This window comes from Cydia splendana, chromosome 12, assembly GCF_910591565.1.
Source record: "Cydia splendana chromosome 12, ilCydSple1.2, whole genome shotgun sequence".
Lineage (NCBI taxonomy): Eukaryota > Metazoa > Arthropoda > Insecta > Lepidoptera > Tortricidae > Cydia > Cydia splendana.
This window is the reverse complement of record NC_085971.1, coordinates 14,019,454-14,046,680: the sequence shown is the minus strand read 5'-3', so window position 1 is coordinate 14,046,680 and position 27,227 is coordinate 14,019,454. Positions and strand designations below refer to the sequence as shown.

Below are 27,227 nucleotides of genomic sequence, written 5' to 3'. Positions count from 1 at the left end.
TAGATCATTTTAAAAATACTCAATCACGTTTAATAAATTTTCGGAAATAAATATTCAACAACAAACATACCGACAATTCTTTAATTAGTACCAATATATAAAATCCACATCTGACTAGTACTTGATCGTTTTATAAATGGGCGTAATTAAACGATACGATAGTAAAATAAGTTCCATGTAATATATTACGTTTAATGTTTTCTTAATATGTACTTCTTTTAAAACGTACTTACTTAAAACTTCTACGTGCTAAAAGTACATCGTCAAGTAGATACTGTACAACAGTAAACATGCCAATTGTTTTTATTTATTACGATACATATTCAATGAAGAAAGGAAAATAAATGCACAACAACCAATGTAAACATAAGTACTTAGCCTGTTCTCTCGTATTTTATTGAGTGCCCAAAGCAATCTTATCGACAGAGCACAAAAATATAAGTTTCTTTAAAACGCCATTTAAGTTTATATGAGGCCCGTAAACACATACTTGAAAACGCGTAATATAATAAACAATAAACAAACACATTGCATCGTATATTTGATGACAAGTCATACCGGTCCTTTTAACTTTTCAATGTAGCCGTTTCTTACAATATTTTCCGTAAAACTTCTCGTTGCCAGGTCAAGTGGTAAAAGCAAGATGCCTTTTGAGTGGGCTGAACATTCCACTTTTAAAATGTTTACTTTTATTTTGATACCATCTGGCTCCTCGTTAACCGCGGAGTTTTCTCTTTATTGTCCCGCGAATCAGAAAACTGTATCGGCAAAGTGAATTTAAGAATCCATTTTGAAAAGCTTTGGTCAGAGTCAGAGACCGTAAATTCTTAATGATGTATTTTTGCTGTAGAATTCTGCTATGAACTGGTTTAGCCTAGATTTTTTGCACTGCATCATTAATAAAAGATGTCAAGCATCTTAGTGTTACATCATGCATACGCGGTATTTTTTATCAATTCGATTTTAACCTTGGTATTCCTGCGTAAATTCACATTAACGAATTACCATAGTGAGTTTCCAGTCCAACATAATTCTAAAAGTTGAAAATCAAACACAATAAAAAAATTGCTTAAGTACCTACTATTAGGTAGAATTAGATGGAATCATGTAAAAACATCCTACGAGTATGCAGGTTTTATTTTGGGTGTATGAGAATCTACAATCCTTGAATAATATAGTTTCATTTCAAAATATATTTAATAAAAATATTTCATGTACCTACTATTGTTAACTGCTCTTGTTTATTCACCCTCGCTTTAAATGGTGGAAATGTTAATATGTATTTAAATGAGGGTTTTAGCCTAATGCTTTGCTAAACTGCTTTTCCTATTATCCTCAGAATGTTCGAGCTGCAGCGACGATGAGCTCGGAGTCACGCGGTGGACCATGCCGCTGCTCAAGACGGGGGAAAAGAGATATTATCTAGGAATATTCTTCAAGGTAAACATGTATTTTAATAGTTTCTATTATATACCTACCTACATGTATCTACAGATCCGACAAAAGTAGTGTCTGGCGGACTAACCTTATAATGATGAGAATTAGCCACAGATCTGGCTGCCAATGCTTAAATTGGGCATTTCTCAGGAGGGCCATTTTTACGTGTCCGGGGCAATAAATTATTGAATTTACTGTTCAATAAATCTGAATTAATTTAGGCATGATCTTCAGCCTATATTAATCTGGGACACTATCAAATTATTTATTTATTATTTATATAATACAAGAAAAAAAAATTCAAATGCCAAAAATGATGTTCGGTGGGAGTGTCCCGCACCCAGATTTTATGAAACAAAAAATTATTACTCAAGATGGGGCATTAGATCGGAGTTATTATGGGTATTCACGCATAAGGTATTAGTTAACTTATCATATTCTTTATATCACAATAATGTGTTTGCTCAACTCATTGAATAAAACCAAATTTACGATGTGTCCGGGGCTAGTGCCTGATTTCGGTGTAATTTGCAAAACATGTCGGTACTCCTTCAAACTTGTAAACCAGGAACTCAGTGTCTCAAACATAGTATGCTTTAGTTGTGCCTTAACCGTTGAATAGAGTAGAGGTACAGTCACAGTATAATAAAGTGATTTTTTAAAGGTTTCACCGTCCTTCGGTGGGTTTGGTTCTATGTTTTTTTGAGATCGGTGGTGCAATTTACTCCGAAAGTTTTAGTGCATTTATCGTTATGCAAGTGATTAAGAAATCCTCGAAAGTACGTAAATCCATCATTATTACATCTCCTCTGTATCACTCACCGATATCAAAAAAGTGATAACTGAATTCAAATCCTGCTTTGTAAACTAGTTTGTTGTACTAATTTATCACACCTAAAAAGTGCAAGATACGTTGTATAAACGTAAAATTATGTTTGTAAGTAAATTAAGTCATAATAGGTACAAAAAATCACTAGTTTACTATGAGTAATTTTTTAAACCAGACGTGTGTTGAAACTTGTAGACCCAATGTTTCTTTCTCTGTCTTGATGCCACATGAACACCACTCAAAACTTTCTTGTTTATCGGGTGTAGGTAACATAAGTTTTTTTTTATGCGTGTGTGGTAGGATTGTGTGAAACAAACATCTTCTCCTTTATGGCACTAATGTGTGGTCGACATGTCTGAACTCGTTCCAGGACCATACATAGCCCATCACCCTATTATATGAGGACAGTCAAATAGTGTGGGATATCTTCTAGAGATGTTGTTTTACAAGCCGTAATTAGGTTATTTTAAAATCTTGGGTCTATATCTATTAAATTTATGTAAGCTTTCGAGATCATAAGCCTTGTTACATCGCCTATAATCAAATAAGAATGAAAAATATGATTAAAATGTAATATGATTGAGATATAAAATTGAAATGTGATTTTTGTGTATGCATTATTGAATTCGGTGACGCCAATTGATTTCAGTGCCTGCACATGATTTCGGTGTTTTTTAAATTTCAAATATCTTAAAAACTATAAAGTTCTAATGGAGGCCTCCACTACCAATATTTTTTATATTAAGGCTAGATTTTAGAAAATAAATTCGCATATCAAATATGTTAAAAAAAAATTTGGCACCGAAGTCAGGCACCGAAGGTCATCTCTGAGAAACGCCCTTATCCACTAATTACTCGCCATATGTACATTGACAGTTTTGTTCGCCAGACTCGACTGGAGTGTATAGATTTTTTCCCCAAAATCGTTAATTCCGCGTAGCAAATTTTCCATTCGCATTTTTTCCCACCCGAATTTCTACCCATACCCTTTTTTGTCATTCGCTTATATCTCTATTATCAAATATGACCTACTGACATTTATCACAACATTTTTATTTCTTAGGTTAAAATTTTCTCATAATTAATACTTTCCAAGTCGTCTTATTCGCATTCTTTTTATTTCTTAGGCGATAATATTACAATGGTCCCACCGCACTGTTTTTTTTTAATAAAACCTTTAGTTTATAGCTTAGCTAGATGGAGCCCCGCGAAGTGTAAGTAAGGTTCGTTAGGTAGCTTCAGATGCCCGAAGGGCAAACCGAAAGGTAAAAAATGATAGCGTAAGAAATAAAAATGTTGCGATAATTTGAGAATAGAGAAACATGCGAATGACAAAAAAACGGTATGGGTTGAAATTCGGGTGGGAAAAAATGCGAATGGAAAATTTGCTACGCGGAATTAACGATTTTGGGGAAAAGATCTATACACTCCTCGACTGTGAGGCAGAATGTTGACTGTGAGACGAGTAATCCAGAGTTTACACGAGACAAATTACCGTCTAATTTTATAACAATCCTATTCATATTCATTTGGGTCAATTTCACCAAACGAGCATTTTTGTCTAATTCCCATGGAATTTTGAAATACCAACATTACACAAAAAAAATTATGCTGATAATTTGATAAAAAATATAATAAACTTTAATTTTCTTATTGGATAAAAATATTCATAAAACTATAAAAGTTATTTCAATTTAAAATTTTGGTCAGGGCACGGGAATTAGTGTGTCCATGGGAATTAGATTTTACTAGCACGGAAATTAGAACATGGCCCAGGAATTGTTTTCTTAACTTATTTTGGTAGTTAAAACTATTATTTATGTATATTTTAATCTACAATAATATACTGCAACCATAATGAAGCGGCATCGAACATATTTACCTTCTTTAATTTTAGTTTCGGACGACAAATCTACGAAAGTATGATACACTAAAAACTACGTATTTGACTAATCGTTTCCTTTATTTTAATGGCAACTAATCTCTCTTTCTTAGTAAAATGTACATATTTCAAAAGAATACTTTGAGTAGTTGCGTAAACTTGTCCGCCTTACATACAAAACTATTCATTAAAAAGTGTCATTATGTATCTGCATGTAGATAGGTACAAGGTGTATGATCTGGTATATGACCGTATAGGAAATGATACTAAGAAATAAATAGGGGCACAGTGAGAAGAAGTTATTGTGTAAGTTAATCTGAAGAAATCGAATATGCTGCCTTCATAAATTCATAACACAAAAAATTGTTTGACCACATATGAGGTAAGGTGGGGTAAACTATCTCCATGCCAAATATCATCAAGATGATATTGGTTCAGCGGTTTAAGCGTGACAAGATAACAGACAGACAGACAGAGATACTTTCGCATTTATAATATAGTAAGAATAGGATATATTTAATTATTCTTGTATTAGAAAAGCTAATTTATAACAACTATGAGGAACTATGAGGGTTTTCTGGGGTGAAAAATCGATCTAGCTAGGTGTTATCTCTGGTTTACCCTTGAATTGCCGACAGACATTTCATCGAATGTTATTTCGAAGACAACGTTTCAAGTATTTTCATTTCATCGACAAGTTATTGCGTCGAAGAATCGATACTAGTAAATTTAAATCGGGGACTTTTAATTGGTACTTGAGTTATTTTGTATGTAGTTTATATCGTGGTATTTCTTTACGGGTTTTCTTATTTCATTTTGGATTGTATTTAATAAAATTTATTACGCGTAAACTTATTTCAATTTGTAATATTTCGTTATCGAAACTAAACGCAATCACGTCAGTCGGCTCATTCTGCGCGATTATAGCTATGTGCTCTAATTTTGAAGATATAATTTTACAAGGCTGCCATTTTCATTTTGGGCAAATTATAAATAGGTTGGTAACAATAATTTTACTTACTAAGCCGTTCATTTCTGTGTAGGGTCGCAGTTCTAACCTAACCTAAACCTAGTTTGAAAGCCGTTCGTTTCTGTGTGGGATCGCAATTCTAACCTAACCTAAACCTACTTTAACAGCCGTTCGTTTCTGTGTGGGATCGCAGTTCTAACCTAACCTAAACCTACTTTGAAAGCCGTTTGTTTTTGTGGGGGTCGCAATTCTAACCTAACCTAAACCTACTTTGAAAGCCGTTCATTTCTATGTGGGGTCGCTATTCTAACCTAACCTAAACCTACTTTAAAAGCCGTTCGTTTCTGTGTGGGGTCGCAGTTGTAACCAAACCCAAAACCTACTTTGAAAGCCGTTCATTTCTGTGTGGGGTCGCAGTTCTAACCTAACCTTAACCGACTTTGATAGCCGTTCGTTTCTGTGTAGGGTCGCAGTTCTAACCTAACCTAAACCGACTTTGATAGCCGTTCGTTTCTATGTAGGGTCGCAGTTCTAACCTAATCAAACCGACTTTGATAGCCGTTCGTTTCTGTGTAGGGTCGCAGTTCTAACCTAACCTAAATCTAAAATTCTTACAACAGAAAAATGTATAAATGTACGACATATAAAAATGTATTAAAGTAATACGTCGAACAAATGAATTGCAATGTTTAGTAGTAGTGTCAATTAAAATAATTTGAAACGAATTAGCGATCAAGTAATATTCGTTGAATAGTATTTCTACGCAGTAAGAAAAATTGAAATAAATGGTATATGAAACAAAACAACACCAAACAATATTACTAGTACTAACGTTTCGATGAATCGTTGTTGATGAAATAATATTCGATGAAAAGTTTGTCGGCAAAACAAGGGTACACCGTTATCTCTGGGAAAACGCGCATTTTTAGTTTTTAGGTAGGTATATGTTTTCCGAGCAAAGCTCGGTCTCCCAGATGTTCAAACTTTATACGGCATACGCTGTCAGCTGTCTAATTTACAAAAAAGAACATTGCAAATTTGATTCATTTTGTTTTATGTAACCTTAGGTACAGGTATTATAATATGTAATAATTCCAAAAATAGTTTTATGTTTATATAATATTTTAATTTTATAATATGATCAATGAATAAGGTAAGGTGGGACAAGACTAACAGTACGAGGATTCCATACAAGTGAGTCTTACCCCGGTGTCGTCTTACCCCACCTTACCTTACGTATTAAAATTGCCCAGGTTATTCGGGTCCACCCTGTATGTACTATAGTACTTATACTAAAAACCGTTCACAGATTTTTGTGCATTCTTTAAGATTTTCTTAAATGTAAAATACAAAGATATACGTCATATTGTTATTACATATAATATATATTCAATGCCAATATACATATATATATATAATAATAATATGACGTAAACATTGCCAATTAACTTACAGTGCCCCCAATAAAAGATTTGTTGACAATATATGTAATACTTCCTAATTCCCGTGCCACTTAATCAGCTGTTTTAGGTAACTATTCCATGGGAATTAGGACACGGAAATTAGAATTCGTAATAAAAAAATTCGCCAAAAATTTAAATCGTGTTTGACCAAACTGTTATGTTATCGCTAACATAAAGATACATAAAGGGCTCCTAAATATGACAATTGTTATTGAAAAGCTATGTGGGAAATAAAATTTATAAGGGGCATCGAAATTAGAAAAAAATTGTCGCCCACCCGGATTCCGAAATAATTACGCGATTTGCTCGAACACGCCGCGGCTTGACGTACATCCGCTTGCTTTGAGAGACAGCCGAATACTGCCCGTACAGGTGAGGCGGGACACGAGGCGGTTCAAATACAGACGTCGGCTGTCAGAGCCCTTTGAGTTTTGCCGACGAAATTGTACTCGCGCGCTCGGACAATATTTAAACTAATTAAAACCAAAATATTACTTTGCTAATCCGCGAAAAGATAACGTGCTAGTCAATCAGTGCTAACCCGTTATACTTACTTGCGTATTTTTACATGCAATTAATATTCCCACCCTCCCACCGCAAAAATAAATACGCAAATAAATATAACAAACCACCACCAAAAGAATAAACCTCGACACGTGTTTCGCCTCTCTACGAGGCATCCTCAGGAGTTGTTGACGGTCTGACGCCCGGCAACGGAATGACCTGTCTAGAATGGTCGGCCATATTTATACCTTGACCACTCCCCCTACCGTGCAAGTGTGAGTGAGATGGAAAAATTCGTAATAACGGCGATGACGCAACATTCAATTGTTCGTTAAGAATCATGCCCCTATTGTTGTACCTAATTATTTCCAGTTGTTCCAGAACACCCAAACGCAATCCCTTTTCGCAAACATGTAAAATATCAAAAGAATGATTCTCAGATAAAGTGTGACCTGTATCTGAGAATCATTCTTTTGATATTTTACATGTTTGCGAAAAGGGATTGCGTTTGGGTGTTCTGGAACAACTGGAAATAATTAGGTACAACAATAGGGGCATGATTCTTAACGAACAATTGAATGTTGCGTCATCGCCGTTATTACGAATTTTTCCATCTCACTCACACTTGCACGGTAGGGGGAGTGGTCAAGGTATAAATATGGGCGACCATTCTAGACAGGTCATTCCGTTGCCGGGCGTCAGACCGTCAACAACTCCTGAGGATGCCTCGTAGAGAGGCGAAACACGTGTCGAGGTTTATTCTTTTGGTGGTGGTTTGTTATATTTATTTGCGTATTTATTTTTGCGGTGGGAGGGTGGGAATATTAATTGCATGTAAAAATACGCAAGTAAGTATAACGGGTTAGCACTGATTGACTAGCACGTTATCTTTTCGCGGATTAGCAAAGTAATATTTTGGTTTTAATTAGTATGGATTTCCGCAAAGTAACGCCTGATTCTATTCAATATTTAAACATCGATCACGAGCTATTTACCACAATGAAGTTAATAGTGTATGTGCTCAGTGATAGTAAATATCATCTAGTTTAAGTATTTGATACTAAATTAGTGATACTAATGTACAATTTTTCGTAGGATTTTTCATTATGCTCAAAAGTAGATTCCGGACAGGGCACGGGAGTAGTAATTTGAGCCTTTATGTATTTTTAAGTGTACTCTAAAAACCAATTAATCAGTGAATTCATATGGAACTCGGTGTGAAAGTGTGACTTCTTTATGTAAAAAAAAATGGTAAGTATTATCTGATGCTAACCCCCGATTTTCATCACGGACAGAAAAAAATTCGTGTTCAGAAATTGACCCATTTAATCCATTGTTATCATTTTCATCAACTCAGTACCTATAGTGTACAGTGGTTAAACACTGCATAAAATATGTATGTGCAATTGTGCATGCACACTGCACAGTTCTATATACGTTATGCTTTATTATAAAAAAATAAGGTATGTTAAGGACATGGTCACTATTTCTTTAGTTTTTATATTCTGTATCAATTTATTGCCCTTTTTATTCTTTTAAATTGTTATAAAGTGAATTACAACTATAGTTAAATTTTAAATATCTTAGCAAAATATGACATTGAAATAAATGAGATAAAATATGCACGTACTAAAGCAAAAATCAACTGTCTTCGCAGACAATTTGCGATAATTTTAATTAAAAATCTAAGGTGTTGAAATCATAATTAGAAACGAATTAATTTCTCCATCGGCGAAAATTAAATGACAAACGGAAATTATATATTTGAAGTAGGTACCCATCAAATTAGGGAGATAGAAATTTAAATTTAATTGTTTGCTTCAAGTTCAATCGAAGATTTTGAAAACAATTATATCCCTACTAATATTATCAGAGCGACAAAGTGAGACGGAAAGTAATAAACAAACGGAAACTGGTTTAAGAATAATATACATAGGTTTTGAATTTATAAGAGCTAAATTACAAATCCATATTACCTCTTCACGCTTAAGCCGCTGAACCGATTTAGTTGAAATTTGGTATAGAGATAGTTTGAGCCCCGGGGAAGGACATTGGATAGTTTTTATGTCGGAAATCATCCGTGAAGAGAGTGCAGAGGGGGGTGGAATTGAAAGAGTTAATGAATTGCCTAATAATTGAAGCACCTAAGCAATGCGCGAATTGAATAATTGCTATTATTCAGGCGCTATACCTACTTTAGCTGCTGTCACTAATTCCACGCAGACGAAGTCGCGGGGAAAAGCTAGTAAATAATAATTGCAAATGCCAATGCATTTGTCGCCACCACGTCTCTACAAGCTTAATTTTAAAACCCTAGTATTTAAGCACAGAATAAATAATAGTACAGAAGACTCACACTCTAACAAAACGCGTCTGTTACGATCAGCACAGATATGGCCGCTAGGTGGCGACAGCGCCACACGCGGCTTATGGCTTTCCCCAAAATTGGTGTGGAACGGATGTACTTTTAGCTACCTGTAGCAAAGCGACGAAATCGCGGAGTGAGCCACGCCTGGTATAAGTGAGATTATATATACAATAAGTAATTGATGTTAGTGAAAATACATCCATAATACCATAGACAAAGTAACAAAGGCAACTGTTACATAAAACGCGCCCGCACAGAATTGTCTCAGAACAAGTCTAGTAATTAGTGGGCGAGCCGAACAGAGACAATGACAGTGCAATTTGTTTGGTAGCATTGACACCTGTTGCAAGTGATAGAAAGTGAAGTATTAATTTAAATATAATCGAACAATGCGCAAACGCCGTGGGTGTGCCAGAGAAAGCCACACATCCATCATTACGTTGGATCATTAAAATGTCTCAAAGCTCTTTATTTTGTAAATATCTATGCAATTTAGTACCTTACTTCATTGTAATAAGTAAACAATAGGAAACATTTGAACACATATAGGTTTATAATTTCTACTGGGTGTTACGCTGTTTTAATAGGGGGTATTGCTGCAATGTTCTGCCGCCAGAGTGCAGCACTAGCTCCTCTAGTGAACCATAGAGTAACTTATACATACTGTGCCTTAAACTGTTTTTTGACAAGTTTTCACAGACAATAAAATATGACATTGATGCATCAAGGCGGTTTGTTAACAAAAGGGCCTACCGGGAAACGCGAAAATCGACATTTAGTTATCTGCCTCTTTGTCGCTCGAATATGCAAACGTGACAGAGAGGTTAGATAAGGAAATTTCGATTTTCTTGTTTCGCGGTAGACCCCCAGATTGTGACGGATAGTGGAAGTGGCGCCTCTTACACAGAGTTTCGCGTAATATTCCCTATTCGTGGCGTAACGACAAGATGCGCACGTGTTGACGTAACTGCATTTATCGGTCATTCATGAGTGTAATGACAAGGAGACGTAATGCTACACCGCGAGGATATTCCATATATATGCATTTCAAACAGAAAAAGTTGTCAGGTCGCTGGTAGTAGGTATCGCTATTTCTCACTTTTTTGTAGTCATGTGAATATATACCTACTGTTACCAAAAACATTGCTTTCATTTTTAAGGTTTTACCAAAAAGAAAATACTGCTGTCTATTTCTTAAAGTACTACGCCATGAATTTTCTATGAAAGAAACAAATGAGCGTACCATCCTATTTCCTAAGGGTGCCAATAAAAAAACAGATTAGGGTAATTCACCAGTAACTGGCCACCTGTTAGTAACTGGCCACCCTAAACTAAAAATGTAAGTATTCTATTCACCTATTATCATTATTCATTTTAGTATAAGATGGCTAGTTATTGAAGGCTGGCCAGTTATTGAAACCTTATACTAAAATGAATTCCGTTCAGTAGGTGAATAGAATTCATTTTTAGTTTAGGGTGGCCAGTTATTGACCGGTGGCCAGTTACTGACGAATTACCTTATAGTATACGTTTTTGGCCTAACGCAATGTGAGTTGGTGAAACCGTCAAATTTAATAGTTTTCTGTTGGCGCATTGAGAAATGGTGCTTAACCTTTCAACCTCCATTGTCTGACATGTGACAAAACATTCGTGCATGTAGTAAAAGTAGCAATAATTTATGGTTAACCCTTTGACCGCGAAAGAGGTCCACAGACGCGCGCGGTTGCCGTTTAATAGTAATCTCTCATGCATTCAAATAAGGTTTACTTTGGAGTGTTACCTACGTAAAATAGCCATGGTGTTAAAAGGGACTGAGGTTAACAGCGGATGTTTAATAGTAACTACGTCATTTTTATTGGCGCCGAAACATGACTGCGTTCGATCAATGTAGTGGCTTTATTTTTTATAAAATTCGGGGGGCACCCCCCCTTAAGTCAAAATTTTGCATCACAAATTCGATTGGGTCCCCTTCCTAAATCAATCTGTGAGTCAAAAGGAGCAACTCCGAAAAGGAAATTCCTTCATCATCATTTGCCGTATAATTAAGTGAACACCAGGGACTAATGCGAATAACCAATGACGAGAGTCTTAGTTGTTCATATTATCAAAGATATTATTTTCATTAGTCAACACACAAAAAAATAATTTAGGTACTTACAAAATTTTTATTACAGAGGCGTCTCGCGTAACAAATGTGGCCGCTGAACGACTATACATGTGCTTTAAGGTAAATATAATTAAAATAAAAGAAAACTAGATCGTGATAGACTTCGTAACGCGATTGGCATGAGAATGTGGAGTTTCCATTATAGTTGACAACCGCAAATGCCACAGCCAATTTAAGCTCGCGGTTTGGTGATGTGGGCTATTACGGTAACACAACGAATTCTTATGAAATTATTTAGTCTGCGCCATGTGAGGTCTAGGAATTTGTTGGGTTTTCTGGTATGACTACTTAATCGTTTTTGCAATTTGATGACGTTATTTCTAACCTATTACTTGTACTTCGCAGACTGTCGAGGTGTTAGAAAACTTTTTTTACAATGTGTCTATCTTCGAATACCTATACCTAAAGTCATAAAAAAGTAGAATTCAATTAATTTCAATCTTTATGACACATCGTGCAAATTTTTTTATGTTAAGACACGAAAACATTAAATCACGTTAGTTTCGTTTATAAATCTAGCATTACATCAGCACCTAAAAAATAAAACATGCATAAGCGGAGACTTTAAGACCATGAAAATGTAAAGATACAATTGAAGGGATGTTTACAAAAACAACATAACTGCTTAGAGCGGTTGACACTTTTTTAAGAACATTGTTAATCGTTTCAGGTGTCAACCAGTGTAGTCAGTTATGTTGTTTTTGTAAACATCCCTTCAATTGGTATAACCCACCACTTCGTGGAGTGGATAGGTATAAGTATTATTAGCATTGTTTTCAGGAATAAAACAGCAAGCGAACTGATACATAGCCTCGTTTGCGTGCAATGTTACCTAGTTCATTCATTATTAATTTACTCGATTATACCAGTTATTACACTTGTTACCCAGTTCAAGTGCAGTAACATACTCCACAGGCCACGCCGTCTAGTTTTGTAGACTGAATTTGTAATTTAAATTTTATATTCTACAACGATACTAAGTTTTTACAAGATTTTATGTTTTAAAGACGCTTATGAATGAGACATCGAATTCCATTAGTTACTAATATACATTACTAGAGGTAGTTTTATATCGAGAAATAAATTATTTCACAAAACTAAATCAACATTACCAGAACACACTGAAAAAACATTGTGTTAAGCATGATTTGCCACTTTTAACGATATCAAGATCAGTCAATACATAGGTAGATATCATAGAGATCAGTAGGAAATAATTTTAACATCATTTATGGCATTTCCATAACACCATACATTGATAAGCCAGTGATCGTACATTTTCCAGCATTTTTGGTGCAGCAGTGTGGTACCTATATAATTACGTTAATATTAACGTTATTAACGCTAATTAATCATTAGGGTTGAAATTATTTATATCAATTCCGTTAACACCACTCCGCTGCACCAAAAATGCTGGAAAATGTACGATCACTGTTGATAACAAATCGTTTTGACTTAGTTTCTAATTAGGCCACCAGCCTATTGAAGTTAAATTCGTGCTGTCGAATAATAATGTTTATCTAAACCCTAGATTAATGTGAGTCCGTTTTTAAAAAAGGAATTTTATATTCAAGCTAGCACGTTACATACTAATTTCGCGCAATGAAAACAAAAATCATCAATCGTGATCGCCGGGTGCAGCCTCATTGAATTCGGCACGTGACTCATTTCGCTTTCGTATTGTCCGGATGTTTACTACTTTTTCCCTAGTACACTGTTTTAATGACATAAAGTCGTAAGTGTGAATGATTTGTGAATATTTAAACTACTTTTTAGTGTGGTATAATGGCGTGCATCTGTTAGAGATAACTTTCGTAATAAGTACTTAGTTGCGTGCGGCGGAACCCATAGAAATGAAAAGTAAGTGCTGATAGTTTTGTTGAATCGTTTGTTTTTTTTCTGTTTTGGTTCGTTTCGATCTTCAAAAGTACCTATGTCTCTAAGCTATGTTGAAAACAGGAAGTATCTACGCCGCAGTACTTTTTCCACCGTAGCGGTATAAACAGCATTGGGTAAGTATACAGCTTTTTAAGATGTCCGAATGTTACTTAAGAGTTTTTCATAACATTGGACATGTTAAAAAAATCACAAATATTAATTTAAGAAAATATTTCGTGTAACGGGAAAGTCCACCTTATAAACAACTTAAAAAACATGACTGACCCAGATTTTAAATTCTCATATCCGTCAAACGAAGTGTTCGTTGTTGCCATCAGATTTTTCGCATGAAATCCGGTGCGTTGGCATCGAGTTTCCACGGGATTTAATCAAATTCAGTAGCCTGATGGACGGTTAATCCAATCGCGCGAACCTGACGCCGCCGATTGTGATTTAACAATATTTTCTCCAAGCTTAAATGGAGTTGGGCGGGACATGTTGCTAGGCAGAGTGATGGCAGGTGGACCAAAATGTTGACGGATTGGTGGCCGCTTTCGGATGAAAGAAGCGCCTGGCGTCCGTTGGCTCGTTGGGTGAATGACATTCAGATAATCGCGAGGCACTTTTGGATGAGAAGAGCCCAGGACCGGGATAAGTGGCGTACACGAAGAGAGGCCTATGCTTAGCAGTGGGCGACTGAAGGCTAGAATGATGAAGATGATGAATATTTTCATCTTATTTTGATACTACCTTGAGGTAAGGTAGTATCAAAATAAGCATACCTGATTGCATTGGTGCTCACACAATGCAATCAGGAGTCGTCATTAAGACATCTCGTACGCACTATAATGCATATATAGTGCGCGTGAAATACCTGATGTTTATGAGTCAAGATCGTATCATAACAAGATAAAAAAAGAACAAATAGTTAGTTTGGAATCAGCCTCCGTACTGGCGCCGGCGGCAAATTGGTACCTGCATTTTTAAACTCGGAACTTTGCAAGGTGAAGCGTGCTTTACATTATTGAATTAAAACTTGTGGAGATGAAAGGTGCGTGGAAAATTTTGAACGGGCATTATTAAATTTGTTTAATAATAAGATTATTGCTCAAGGTAAAATTAAAATAAACCAGTTTGACCCGTATTAGACCGTTAAATAAAATACATGAATTACCTAACTTTTATTATTATTGTAATGACAGTAGGTACCTATGACTGACGACAGTTTAAATGTAAGTATGTAACTATTTCTCAAACATTTTAAAAATAATAGTCACCTCTACACATAATCAGCGAACCTATTATAGTTAGTCGAATTGTCGACTTTTATTGCTTTTGATAAGACATACTACTCTCATGTAGTTAGGTACCTCTTAAATACTCGTCAGACGTAACCACCATCTCATTGAAATGAATAAATAATATAAGAAAAAAACCCCATCATCTGAGCTGCCCCGAACATCAACGGTGTTAGTAAAAGTATAAGCAAATAAGTAAATAATAAAACGCGTAAGGTAGGTAGGGTAGAATTCAAAATATTGTCATTTATATTGTGGAAACTGGACCGTCAGGTACGGGACTGTATAGCGCCATCTTCTTCAGCAGTCAAATTTGCATCTATCTTACACGTCTTTAATAAAACGATAAAAAAAAACCCCATTGCCTTAAAACGAAAACATTCAAAGATAACGAAGGCGATAAAATGCAAAAATCAGCCTCATGAATTTCAAGCAACTTGTCAGTTTCCAGGGAATTAGCTCCGTCGCCAACGTCCCGGAACTAACGTGGCCACAGGAAATGTAGTTCAACACAACTGACCAATATGAAACCCTATTGCAAAGATATAAAGACCATCGATGGTCAAGAAGTTAAAAGTGTTCCTGTTAATGCGTTGACACATTTACCTGGTCATTCTTGATCCTTATTGGAACGAAATACGGTCTAAAATGTTCGGTCTTTTTGCTGCTAGTTCTGGAAATCCAAAACTGACCGGCACAATGTCACTCCCGACGAGTTTTAAATGCAATCAGATTCTCACCTTAGCTAAATTCATTTAGAGTTCCAATTGCTTTGGGATGGAGCCGAAGCCGGCGATGCAATTTAACTTGATAGCAAAACTGTAGCTTCCCCTATATTGCTGATTTTGAAAAAGCCGAGCGATGTAAAGCAAAATTTATGGTTTCATGTATTTATAGAGGCCTACGCTAACGAGTAACGAGTGACTAGCTACGTGAGTTTAGCCATAAAATTAGCTTAATGTTATATGACTCACGACAGTTTAAATTCGAGCTTTAATTGTAAATGCGAAACAGGCTTCCGCTTAATATTTGAGCGCTCCATTGCCGGAGATTACTGTTAATGCCACTAAATTAGCCCATTGTTCATAGTTGTTAAATTTTAACTAAGTGCTGCCTTGTCTTGTGGAACTATTTGGTACTTACTTAAGTACCTTTAAGCTTTGAGCCTGAATGGATCATAATCGTTTGTGGACAATATAATAATACCCATAATATATAATAATTCAGGTACATTAATGTTTATTATTTTATTGTATGATGTAGCATAGCGATAAGTAATACTGATAATGTTTTTACACTTTTTACCGTAGCATTTTATTTCATGTTTAGAAAGACCATAACACCAACGTCTTTTAGGTAAGCATCGGCGTCTAGTCGGCGCTATGGAGTATGGAAAATGGTGTCGCTGCGCAGTTGCGCCAACTTTGCGTCGAGCAGCAGCCATAGAATTGACTAGACGCTGAAGCTCGGGAGACGCTAGTTTGAGGGCTCTCTATAATATTTAAGAGAATATCAGTATAAGAGAAATTGAATACTAAATACAGATACAGAACGTAGACAGTTGACACAATGCCGAAGTAATAAACAAACAGAATCCACTTGAATTGTAACTTAAACTTATATAACCTCGTGAAAACAATCATCTTATGCCAAACATTGTCTAGTTTTATGTTACCTAACAATATAATAAATGATCTAACTATACAAAGCAATACAATGCAAGAATCCACACGAAACAAAAGCAAATTACCATTTTAAATGACAAGCGCCTTAAGAATTTAGTGAGATTATGACAAGCAAGTTTTTTCATACCTACTCGTAAAATAAATTTGAGCGATAAGCGTTTATTTATGTAAGTGCCATGCCTGTTCGATTCTGTAACACGGCTGTATTTTGAAAATTGAAACCTACATACTGTAACCTATTTCATAGGTAAAACAGGGTGCGTATTTTGTTTTACAATTTTTTTTCTCATTACCTACCTAAGCAATTATATTTTTGGCTTAAAAAAATTCTAATCAAAATCAGCACGCAAAAACTGTTCCTCCAATCTATCTGTTTAGTCTCTGTTTTAATAAATATAGTACATTATTGTCGAGGCTCGGAAGTAGCTACTTGCAGGCTGAGGATTCGTTTTAAACGGACGACCTTGGGAGTCCGTTTAATTGAATCCGAAGCCAGCAAGTAGCCTTCCAGCCGAGTCATATATAGTGCTTTTCTCAAAAATGGTGCAAGAAATATAAATATCATAGAAATATTTTACAAAAGCAACGTTCTTACGTATATATTTTCACAGAAAAAAGTAGAAACAATTGAAAAAATTAGCTTTGCCGCCTTTTTATTTTTTTAATAAAAAAATAGAAGTGTATTTTTCTGCCGAAAATACGCCAACCTATTTGAGACAGCTAAATAGTCGCGGTACTAATCATCTGTTTGGCTGTTTAATGGGCCTGTGCCTTCATTTGATATGGCCATTTCAACTTTTAAAAAGTTTGGAACTCGACAAATAATGGAATTTGTATGCAACATTGCAGTCCCAAAATCGAGACTGCAATGTTTTTAACTTTTTAATTTTTGACTGACCATAAACTATGCGCTTCGCGACCTATTTTTTAAACGGCAAAGTCGACTTTGCCGTCCATTTTTGAGAAAAATCTATTAATTACCTACCAATAAACACATCTGATTTTTTTATTCAAGAATTGATTTCCTTCAAGCACTCATTAGCTAACGCAGTACGAATAATTACAGACAAATTCGCACTAACTTCCTCACTCTTACTCATATTATAATGAATATACCGTATATCCATATAAATAGAGCTTAAATTCCTATCTTCGCGTAAGTTATGACCCACTTTCCCTTATAGAAACAAGATCAGGTTTATTATATCTATTAGTCATAGATATAATATAGCAGGTATCATCTCAATTTACTGTACATTAACATATCAAATCAATCATAGCGTCAAATTTTACAAGGTTACAATGTGTTCCGTAACTTTTATTTATAACCACTTTTGAAAGGGCTTATGCTTATAGACACTTTGTGTCTTAGACAAATATTAATTGATGGCTGGAATTAATAGGATATTCGCATAAAAGAGCCTATGACAAAATATTTAGTTTGTAGGTCAGTTTCACCAAAAGGTTCAGTTTCACAGGGTACTTAAAAATGTCTGGACAAATATTCTTACACCTGCACTATAAAGACATGTTCAGATATTGTGAGTACTTTTGCCGCTCGAAATCAAACAAAAACATCTGCGCACACTCATATTTACAGGTAAAAAATGTGGGCTAGCTCGGCGCTAGATGGTAGGGTGCTGAGTATTAGGCTGGTGGCCTTACCGCGCTGTATAGCGATACTAATTCCCGGGGCAAGTAAAGAACCAGCCCTCTTCTCTGATCAGGTGTAATATCAGTGAGACGCTTGCTCCCTGCTTCTATATCAACAAAAAATCTCTTAATTTTCAGTAGGTTAGGTATACCAGTAGGTATTGTGACATGTTTCAAAGTGTCCACGTTAGTTATTATATCAATACCGTAGTTTTCCATAAAATGAATCACGCATAATCTTTTTCCTAAAACCTCTGTACATTCATAATAATCATAATTCACAATTGAGTCGATGTGAGGTTGATTGCTCTTGCAAGACTTGCTCTTGTAAATGAATTACTTAAATTGAAGATTCACCGCAGAAGGCCTTTGATCTTTAATTACTGGAGGCTGCAAAATAATCCCGACCCCGTACTAAGGGTTCCAGAATACAATTTAGTGTACTTCTTTATACAACGACAATCATCGCAGCCTTGCCTTACAACTTGGGTGTCGAAAGCTACCTACTTAGTACTTGCATAAACAAAAATTCACCCTGTTGTTTCACGGTAAAACTTAGGTATGTATAGACTTACCTAAATAAATCACGCAAGCTTGTATAATTAACGAATTACAATATTGTGTCTTTAATGTTTATACAAGTTTATACAATACAATGGTTTGTCAAAAACTTCTCCACTTAAAGATGAGATTTACAATCCCCGAACATCTTAACAATTTTTTCTTTGAAAATTACCATTATTCATTCGTTTTAACAGCAAGTGGCGGGCCCAAATTGTGCACCGGTAGGTACAAGATAATCCGCGGGTCTCGACTGAGTGGCGAATTAGTCTTTCAGCGACGCAACGGGTTGGGGATTACGTCTGAAGTGACGTGCCGCAGTACGGCCGGGAACATATGTATTTATGCAATGGGGAATTCACCCTTATGGGGAAATCGGACATTGTCTTTTCATTCCCGAAAGTTTATAATGGAGCTTGAGACTTTTATTTTATTTCGCATACCTAAATCGGACCTGACGCAATTTGAGACTTCTTAGAGAAGATCTTTGGTTAGTTTAAGAAATGACAAATTAGAACCTAAATCTAAGTATGACACATCATTGTAACGTTGTCCTGACTTGTGGGATGTCTTTGGGGGAAACTTATTGGTATGAGTCGGGGTTCGAACTCACGATCCCAGGTTTAAAGCCGAAATGCTCGGTTGCCGTCGATTTCGCTCCGGAAACAGCAACGTTATAAATTCATTCGAAATTTCAATATTTAGATTAATGTTTGTAATTCATAAATACATGTTGTTTGTATAGCGTGGGGACTATAGCCCAAGCCCTCTCACGCATGAGAGGAGGCCTGTGCCCAGCAGTGGGAACTATATAGGTTTTTTTATTTTCTTTAATTATTCTTCTTCTTAAGTTAATTCATAAATATCTATTTTCTAGTAGGACATGGGATTACATGGGCCAATGACCACAGAGATGCTCTCCTAAAATGTCAGGTTAGGGTGCATTACATTTGTTATAATTACTTTTTATATATTATAGTTTGATATATCGTTATTTTGAATAACGTAATAAATGGCATACTACCGTAATACCTAATTAACAGTATACATAATGTTATTATTGGTATAATGGTCATAAGGTATATTTACACTTCGTCTAATATACATTGCCATAATTATTACATACTCTAAAGCATATTATTTGTTATAACAAGTTACATCACATAATTATTTATGTAGCATAATAGTTGCATGACATAAATGGGTTAGGTTAGGTTGGAACTGCGACTCCGCACAAACGAATAACTACCTAACAAAAGGAGGTTTAGGTTAGGTTAGAACACTTAGAACTTTGACCCTCCGTAGAATAAAATATTTTATCAAAAAAGTGGTTTAGGTTAGGTTTGAACTGCGGCCCCCGCAGAACGAAAACCGTGAAAAAATAGGTTAGGTTAGGTTAGAACTGCGACCTCCGAGAATAAAATAGCTAGCAAGAGCAGTAGGCCTGCGTACTAGGTATAAAAAGTATGTTAAACTTTACGTTATCAGCAAATGAAATATGACAAAAAATATTATACGATAAATGTATTTATACTTGATAAAATTGTATGAAGTATTACGTTATACAAAAATATAATATAACAAATGTCATTATAAAACATGTCTATATACTATTTGAAAATTATATTACATTATGCATTATATCAATGACAGTTTAGATGAAATCGCTATATAATAAAGGAAACGTATAATAAAAATTACATTATAACATACAATACAATACAATATCAAATGGCGTTATAACAAATGTATGATAGTTTTTTTTATAATTATATTAAACATTACACACCCGTCAGGTTAGATGGGGTGAAAGAAATACCGGGGCAAGAGACTCTTGTAGGGAATCCCCATAATGTTTCTCTTACCCCACCTGACCGTTAAATGTTCCCGAAAATTTTAGTGGTTTTAAGTTACCGAAAATTTTCTGAAAACGGTACATCACTAACAACGCCCCCTGCTTGACATTAAGCCTCAGTTGCATTGAGCAAAATGACGCTCATTCGCGATTCGTGAATGGGAGATTTATTTTATCGGTATAAGGATGATGTTTGCGGTCTGGGAATCGAGGGGTCGGAGACTTGAGGAGCAATTTTATACGAATACTTACTGTCATCGATTTTGTCGCATTTCGCTTGGTGTCTCCGTATTTTATAAGAATAATACACATTAATAATTATCGTATTCATAAGAATTACAAATAGTTAATCAACCAACAAGTTGTCTAACGTGTGTGTGTACTATTTACTTAAATATAAGTTCAGATTTCTGTTTTCTTACTAAACAACTTGTTTCTCAAGTTCTTTAAGTAAGTAGTCAAACTCAGCGTAAAAATGTAATCAAATACAAAGATTTATTACCGAGTATTGTCGCCTTTATTCCATTTCTGGCCGCTTGCATGACTTGCGTTGTCGCGCGCGCCACCATAGTTGAGTAGTCCATCCAGTATGAGTCATCTCGACTCCATATGGAGTCGCGTTAAACAACGCAAGCCATGCTACGAGGTCTGCTATCATTCCCACCTGTTTTTATCTATAAAGAGAACAGCATCCGCAAGACCTGACGTAACATCAGAGGAATCCGAAAGCCAAACTTGACATTGCATCCGCGAGCATGCGAATTAAGTGCAGTTTTAATGGTTGCGTAACACGGACCGGACGGGGACCGGTTGCGGAGAAAGTGCCGATGGCAAGCGATGTCTGCGTCAATATCCGAGATGACGGTCGGAAATATGGAATCGGTGTTAGTACCCAATTACTTAGTTACACCACACATATAAGTGCCGACGACGACAATTATTCAAAATTGTAATATTTTTCACATGGAAAGATTTCGGGATTTTTTCTAGTTCTACTAAATGCAGACACCAGACAGCATACTACTTTTTATTCTGCAAGTACAGAAATACCGCCCAAATATAGGTTCACTGGATGAATCGCATTTACGTACCTACTTGTTTAATGAATCAGTGAAATCGTTATGTAGTTTTACCTATACACAAAAATCGCTGCTGCTAAAACCGGTTAAAAATTGGTTTCTTATCAACAATTATCTACCTATGTGGTACCTCTCGCAAAATGTCACATATACGTACACGTTTGTAATTATGTAATTAAAATCGGCGAGCAATCACCATTATCGTGGATTAATTACGATTAGGCCCGCAATTAGCCATACTAAAAAGTTTCAGAAAAAAAATCTCATATTTGAAGCTATATATCGATGGTACCGAAAGGTTCCGCAAAGTATGGGGTAACTAGGGTATCAATTGTGCCGTTCTCAAGCAAAAGGGTACTTATTGTCGGTTGTCAGTAAGGCGCTATTTTCATATAGATTTGAAATCAACCTTATCGACAACCGACAATGTGGTACCTTTTGCATGGATGAAAATTGAAAACGACACAATTGTTAATGTTTATCAATCCGGAAATACCAGAAAACTTATAAGGACCGTACAGTGCACGCATAGACTAGGAATCCTCTAGACCGAGTTTAGAGCAATTATTTCATGCAACCGATGCTGCCAAAAATGCGGGGGTGCGCGGGACGAGGTGAGCGAGATCCCGTGCCGTGATTGGTCCGTTCAAACGACGAATGAGTTCACGGACGTCACACAAAGACACTTTCGACTCGAACATGGAGTAAATTTACCGTATGCGTAGCAGAGGGGGTAGCGCGACTATGCTCAGTCTAGAGAATGTTTTGTCTGTGATTGCACGGCACAGGGTGTCCCACACTGTGAACTAAATCGATAAGTCTTAACGTAGACACTTCACGTCTATAAGCAGGTCCTGCCTTCTAAGGTCCACGCACGTTCCCTTCACCCCTTCCCTTCCCTTCCCTTCCCTTCCCTTGTCTTGTTTTTTATTATTATTCTCTTTATTCAATTAGGGTCTTAGGTTAGGGTTTTACAATGTGAGTATAAAAGTAAAATATAAAAACACTTACAAAACATAACAAAAATATATAAACACATTATAAAAAACCTAACCTAGGGTGCCGCCGGCAGCGGGGCAGGGTCCAAGCTGCCGGTGGTCAGGGCCGCAGAGTGAGGAATCGACGTACTATACGCGCCGTGTCCAAAATTACCGCCTTCTGCATCTGACCCTTGATCCAACCACCCAGCGAGAGTCTCTCTAGGTGTTGGTCGAGACTCTTCGCTATGAGACCGTTCGCTGACACGACTATAGGAACAATGATCGTCGAGTCAACATCCCACATAGCGGTTATCTCGTGGGCTAAGTCTAGGTACTTGCTGGACTTGTCCTTCTCGGCCTTCACGAGATTCTCATCATGGGGGATGGTGACGTCGACGAGCACGGTCCGGCGCTGCGATCGATCTATCAGCACGATGTCAGGCTTATTGGCTACAATAGTCCTGTCAGTGATGATAGATCGATCCCAATAGAGCGTGGCACGACCATTTTCGAGAACTGGCGCAGGTGAGTACTTGTAGTACGGCACTTCGCGGTCCACAAGGCCGTATAGGAGGGCAAGCTGCTGGTGAATAATTCTGGCTACGAGGTTATGTCTGTGCAAGTACTCGCCGTTAGCAAGATGAGAACAACCGGAGATAATATGCCTGAGTGACTCTCCGGGACGGCGGCATGCCCGACAAATGTCGACCGTACCGTCCTTCAGGATATATTTCCGATAGTTGTTCGTCATCATCACTTCGTCCGCAATTGCACAGGCAAAACCCTCGGTTTCTCCGAAGAGGTCCCCGAATCGTAACCAGTTCACCGACGCGAGCAGGTCCACATCGGGTCCCGTGAGGGCCTTGTAGAACCGCCCGTGTAGCTGCTTATCCTTCCATACCGCCTTGCGGTCCTCGGTGCTTAGTACTACAGGTTTGCGCCAGTTCTCGTTCGCCAAGGAGAGCGGCGTGAGGCCCTTGTCAGCTGCCACCACATCACGATGCATCCCACACTCGTTGTTGAGGAAATAATTCCTGAGATTGTACAACTCACGGTTGTGGAGATTTTTGGCGTTTAGAAAGCCGCGACCTCCACATTTCCGTGGGATGTACAATCTCATAACAGACGAGCGTGGGTGCAACATACGGTGAGTGGTGAGCAGCTGTCGGACCCTCCGATCCAGGGCATCCAGCTCGGTCTGAGTCCACCTTAGTATGCCAAAGGAGTATGTGAGTAGAGGCATTACCCAGGCGTTGAAGGCGCGCACTTTGTTGCCTCCTGACAAAAGACTGTTGAGTACTTTTGTGAGCCGACTGAAAAAGCGCTCCTTCACCGACCGTCTAATACCTTCTTCCTCAATACCCAACGACTGTGACATGCCAAGGTATTTATAGGTTTCTGATTCAGAGATGGATCTGAAAGACATTGTCTCAGAAAGTTGTAAATTTGTTGAATTTACAACTTTCCCCCGCTGTACATGCATAACCGCACATTTATCGACACCAAACTCCATGTTGATGGCATTACTGAAGACTTCGGTAGTTTTCAGTAGCTCCACCAAGTCTTGGCTATTTGGTGCAAATAATTTGAGATCATCCATGTACAGAAGGTGAGAAATGACTTCACCCCCTCTCCGAAGCCGGCAACCTAGTTCTAAATCCTTCAGCAAGGTACTGAGAGGATTCAGAGCTAGGCAGAACCACAGAGGACTCAGACTATCACCCTGAAATATTCCTCGCTCAATCCTTATAAAATCCTGCGGGCCAGGGCTCCCATCCCCGCCTCCTGGTTGACGAAGGACTGTGGTCCATTGCCTCATACACGCGCTTAGAAAGGCTCTTAAAGCTGTATCAACTTTATACAGCTCTAAGACCCTCTCCAGCCATGAGTGAGGCACCGAATCATAGGCCTTCTTGTAGTCAATCCAGGCTGCTGAGAGGGCCCCCCTGTTCCGCCGGATTTGTTGGCAGATGGTCATGTCTATGAGGAGGAGCTCTTTAGTACCACGGGACCCAACCCTACATCCATTTTGAGCAGAGGCCAAAATATTGTTTGCGACAATGTGCGCGTTGATTTTTGCTCTCAAAATGGATGTAAGGAGCTTGTAGAGTGTAGGCAAGCATGTGATGGGTCTGTAGTTCTTCGCTTCCGTGGTACTACCGGACTTATAGAGCAGGAAGGTGACACCAGTTGTTAAGGAAGGTGGGGGAGAACCAAGCTCGAGGGCTTGTTGAAATTGTGCTGCCAAGCAGGAGTGTGAGCATCGGAACCATTTTAGCCAGAAGTTGTGCAATCCATCCGGCCCAGGACTTTTCCAGTTCTGGGCCGTGCGAATGGCACAACTTACGTCATCGGGGCTGATGGTGACTGCCCCCATAGGTTCGATGGACTCGCACTCACGCTCGACAACACTCATCCAACTCCCCTCGGTGTGTCCGACAGGCACTGACCAGATGCTACGCCAGAAATCATTCATGACAGTAGCCTCCGGTGGCTGCGAGTCGGACGCACGAGGGTTGGTTTCCTCCCACTTTCGGTACATCTTCCTTTGGTCACTCTGGAAAAGACGGTTCTGCTGGAATCGGTCCACACGCTCTCTGTAGCGGCGAATACGGTTTGCCCATGCATAGACTTTCTGCTTTAGAAAGTCGATGCGCTCCGTAATGTTGGCCATGTAGTCGCGGGGCCTGATATCCGTCCCCGCGAATGCCTGGTTTACAAAGCGCATTACTCGGGGGCGATTGTTGCCCCCCCTGAAGCAGATCAGCTTTGCGATAAGAGTCCTAAAAGAGCTGATACGTCGCTCGATCCGTATTTGCCATGCGGGGGCACCCCCGGCGGTCCTAGGTGCACGTTCAGAGTCCGGAAACTTGACTCGTGCAACACGGCACGCCGCGATGGCTCCGCAATACATGATCGCGTGCGTATCATCTAAATCTTTACTAGTCCGCAAATATGGCTCTAGTAAAGCGTTTAGGGCTCCCATTAGCGCTAGATTGTGTCTATTCATAGGCAAACGTGGTAATCGTGGCCTAGTATTGGGTGTGGAGCGATACTGCGTAATCGCCTCATCCAAAGTCCTCCTCAGTTGCTCATTGGCTGTACTACTCACGCTCTGCGCGAACTCCTCCTCGTCGGCACAGAGATCTACCCGCGGCGCCTCCGGTGCCTGGTCGGGTGCCGGCACCGGATCCGGCGATGTGGCGGGCGGGTCTCGCACCGAGGTGGAAGCTGCGCGAGTAGAGAGAGCCTCCAGGCGAAGCCGATCAAGTGTCGAGTCATCCAACCGCTTTAGCCGCTGGATGACTCGCACCTGATCCGATAGCCGTTGCGCAGTCACGTCGATGGTTGGTTCGAGGGCCTGAAACAGTGGAAGCATTCGGACACGGTACGCGCATAAGTCGGTTCCCCCCTCTGTAGCCCCATAGTAGGCGCGCATGACGTTCTCATTCATTGTTTGAGACCATCGCATGCGACGCACTACACCACCGGCAGCGGGAACCGTGGGCGGAGCATGATGTCCCGCAGGCCCCAAGCGTGCCGGCAGCGGTGGCCGCCCGCGTCGCGCTGGTGGTCGTGGCGGCGGCGGCGGCGGCCCGCACTCGTCGCTCGACTCGCTGGTATCGGGCGCAGTGGCAAATTCATCGCCCGATGATGCTTGTGAGGAGACGGACGAGACGGGCGAGGGTGGTGGGCGTGCGTTAGTTGTGATAGACGCTTGTGAGCGCGTTTTACTCCGTGTGATCATTTCCTTCTGTCATTCGATCATTCTTTGTTGGCTAGCTTTGTACATAGTTACATTTTCGCGGTCATGAATCCCTTTGCGAAGTGTCGCATTAATGTGTAGGTAACTTTTCCACAAAAAAATTCAATAAAAATGTAATAAAAGCCAGTAAAAAACATATTTGATCACATATAAAAGGAAAATTTAGTAAAAAACGCGTCTGACGTTGACGGCGTCAAGTTTTTTATTATTATTATTAAGCCCTTTATTCCTTAAATATATAATTCTAATTGCTAAATTAAATTTTATTTTATTTCTAATTTAAGGACCCCTTTTGGGTATAGGCCTCCTCCAATCTTTTCCAGTATATCCTATTTTTTGCCTCATGGGTCCAATTAGGCCCAGTTATTGAGACAATATCGTCTATCCACCTTGTCTGTGGTCTCCCACGGTGTCTGGTACCTTGAGGTCCTTGCCATTCTGTGACCGTCTTTGTCCATCTTTGGTCTTCTAATCTGGCTAAGTGACCTGCCCATTTCCACTTTAGGGATCTCGAGTAATCAAGCGCATCTATGACCCTGGTTATTTTTCTTATATCTGAACATCTTTTTCTGTCCTTAAGTTTTATGTTGAGTATGCTTCTCTCTATGCTTCTTTGACATACCTGGATGTCGTTCATTGTCTTGGTATTGTAGATCCATGTTTGGCATGCATAGGTGAGGCTAGGAAGTATACATGTGTTAAGGACCTTTCGCTTTAGTCTCATAGGCAGGTTAGATTTTAGAATTTCTTTATGACTCCAGAACTTTTTCCATGTGATGTTAATCCGTCTGTTTATTTCTTCATAGTGTCTGCTCTTTCTAAATGTTATTTGCTTTCCCAAGTATATATATT

At 38.3% G+C, this 27,227-nt stretch overlaps 1 protein-coding gene across 1 annotated transcript in view; it reads left to right on the top strand.

Annotated features, from left to right (window-relative positions):
- Positions 1–27,227, top strand: part of LOC134795716 (C-type lectin 37Db) — a 49,000-nt gene that overhangs the window by 17,253 nt on the left and 4,520 nt on the right. The window contains exon 3 of the mRNA XM_063767665.1: positions 1,340–1,440. Coding sequence (XP_063623735.1) covers positions 1,340–1,440 — 101 coding nt within the window. The remainder of the gene's footprint in view (positions 1–1,339; positions 1,441–27,227) is intronic.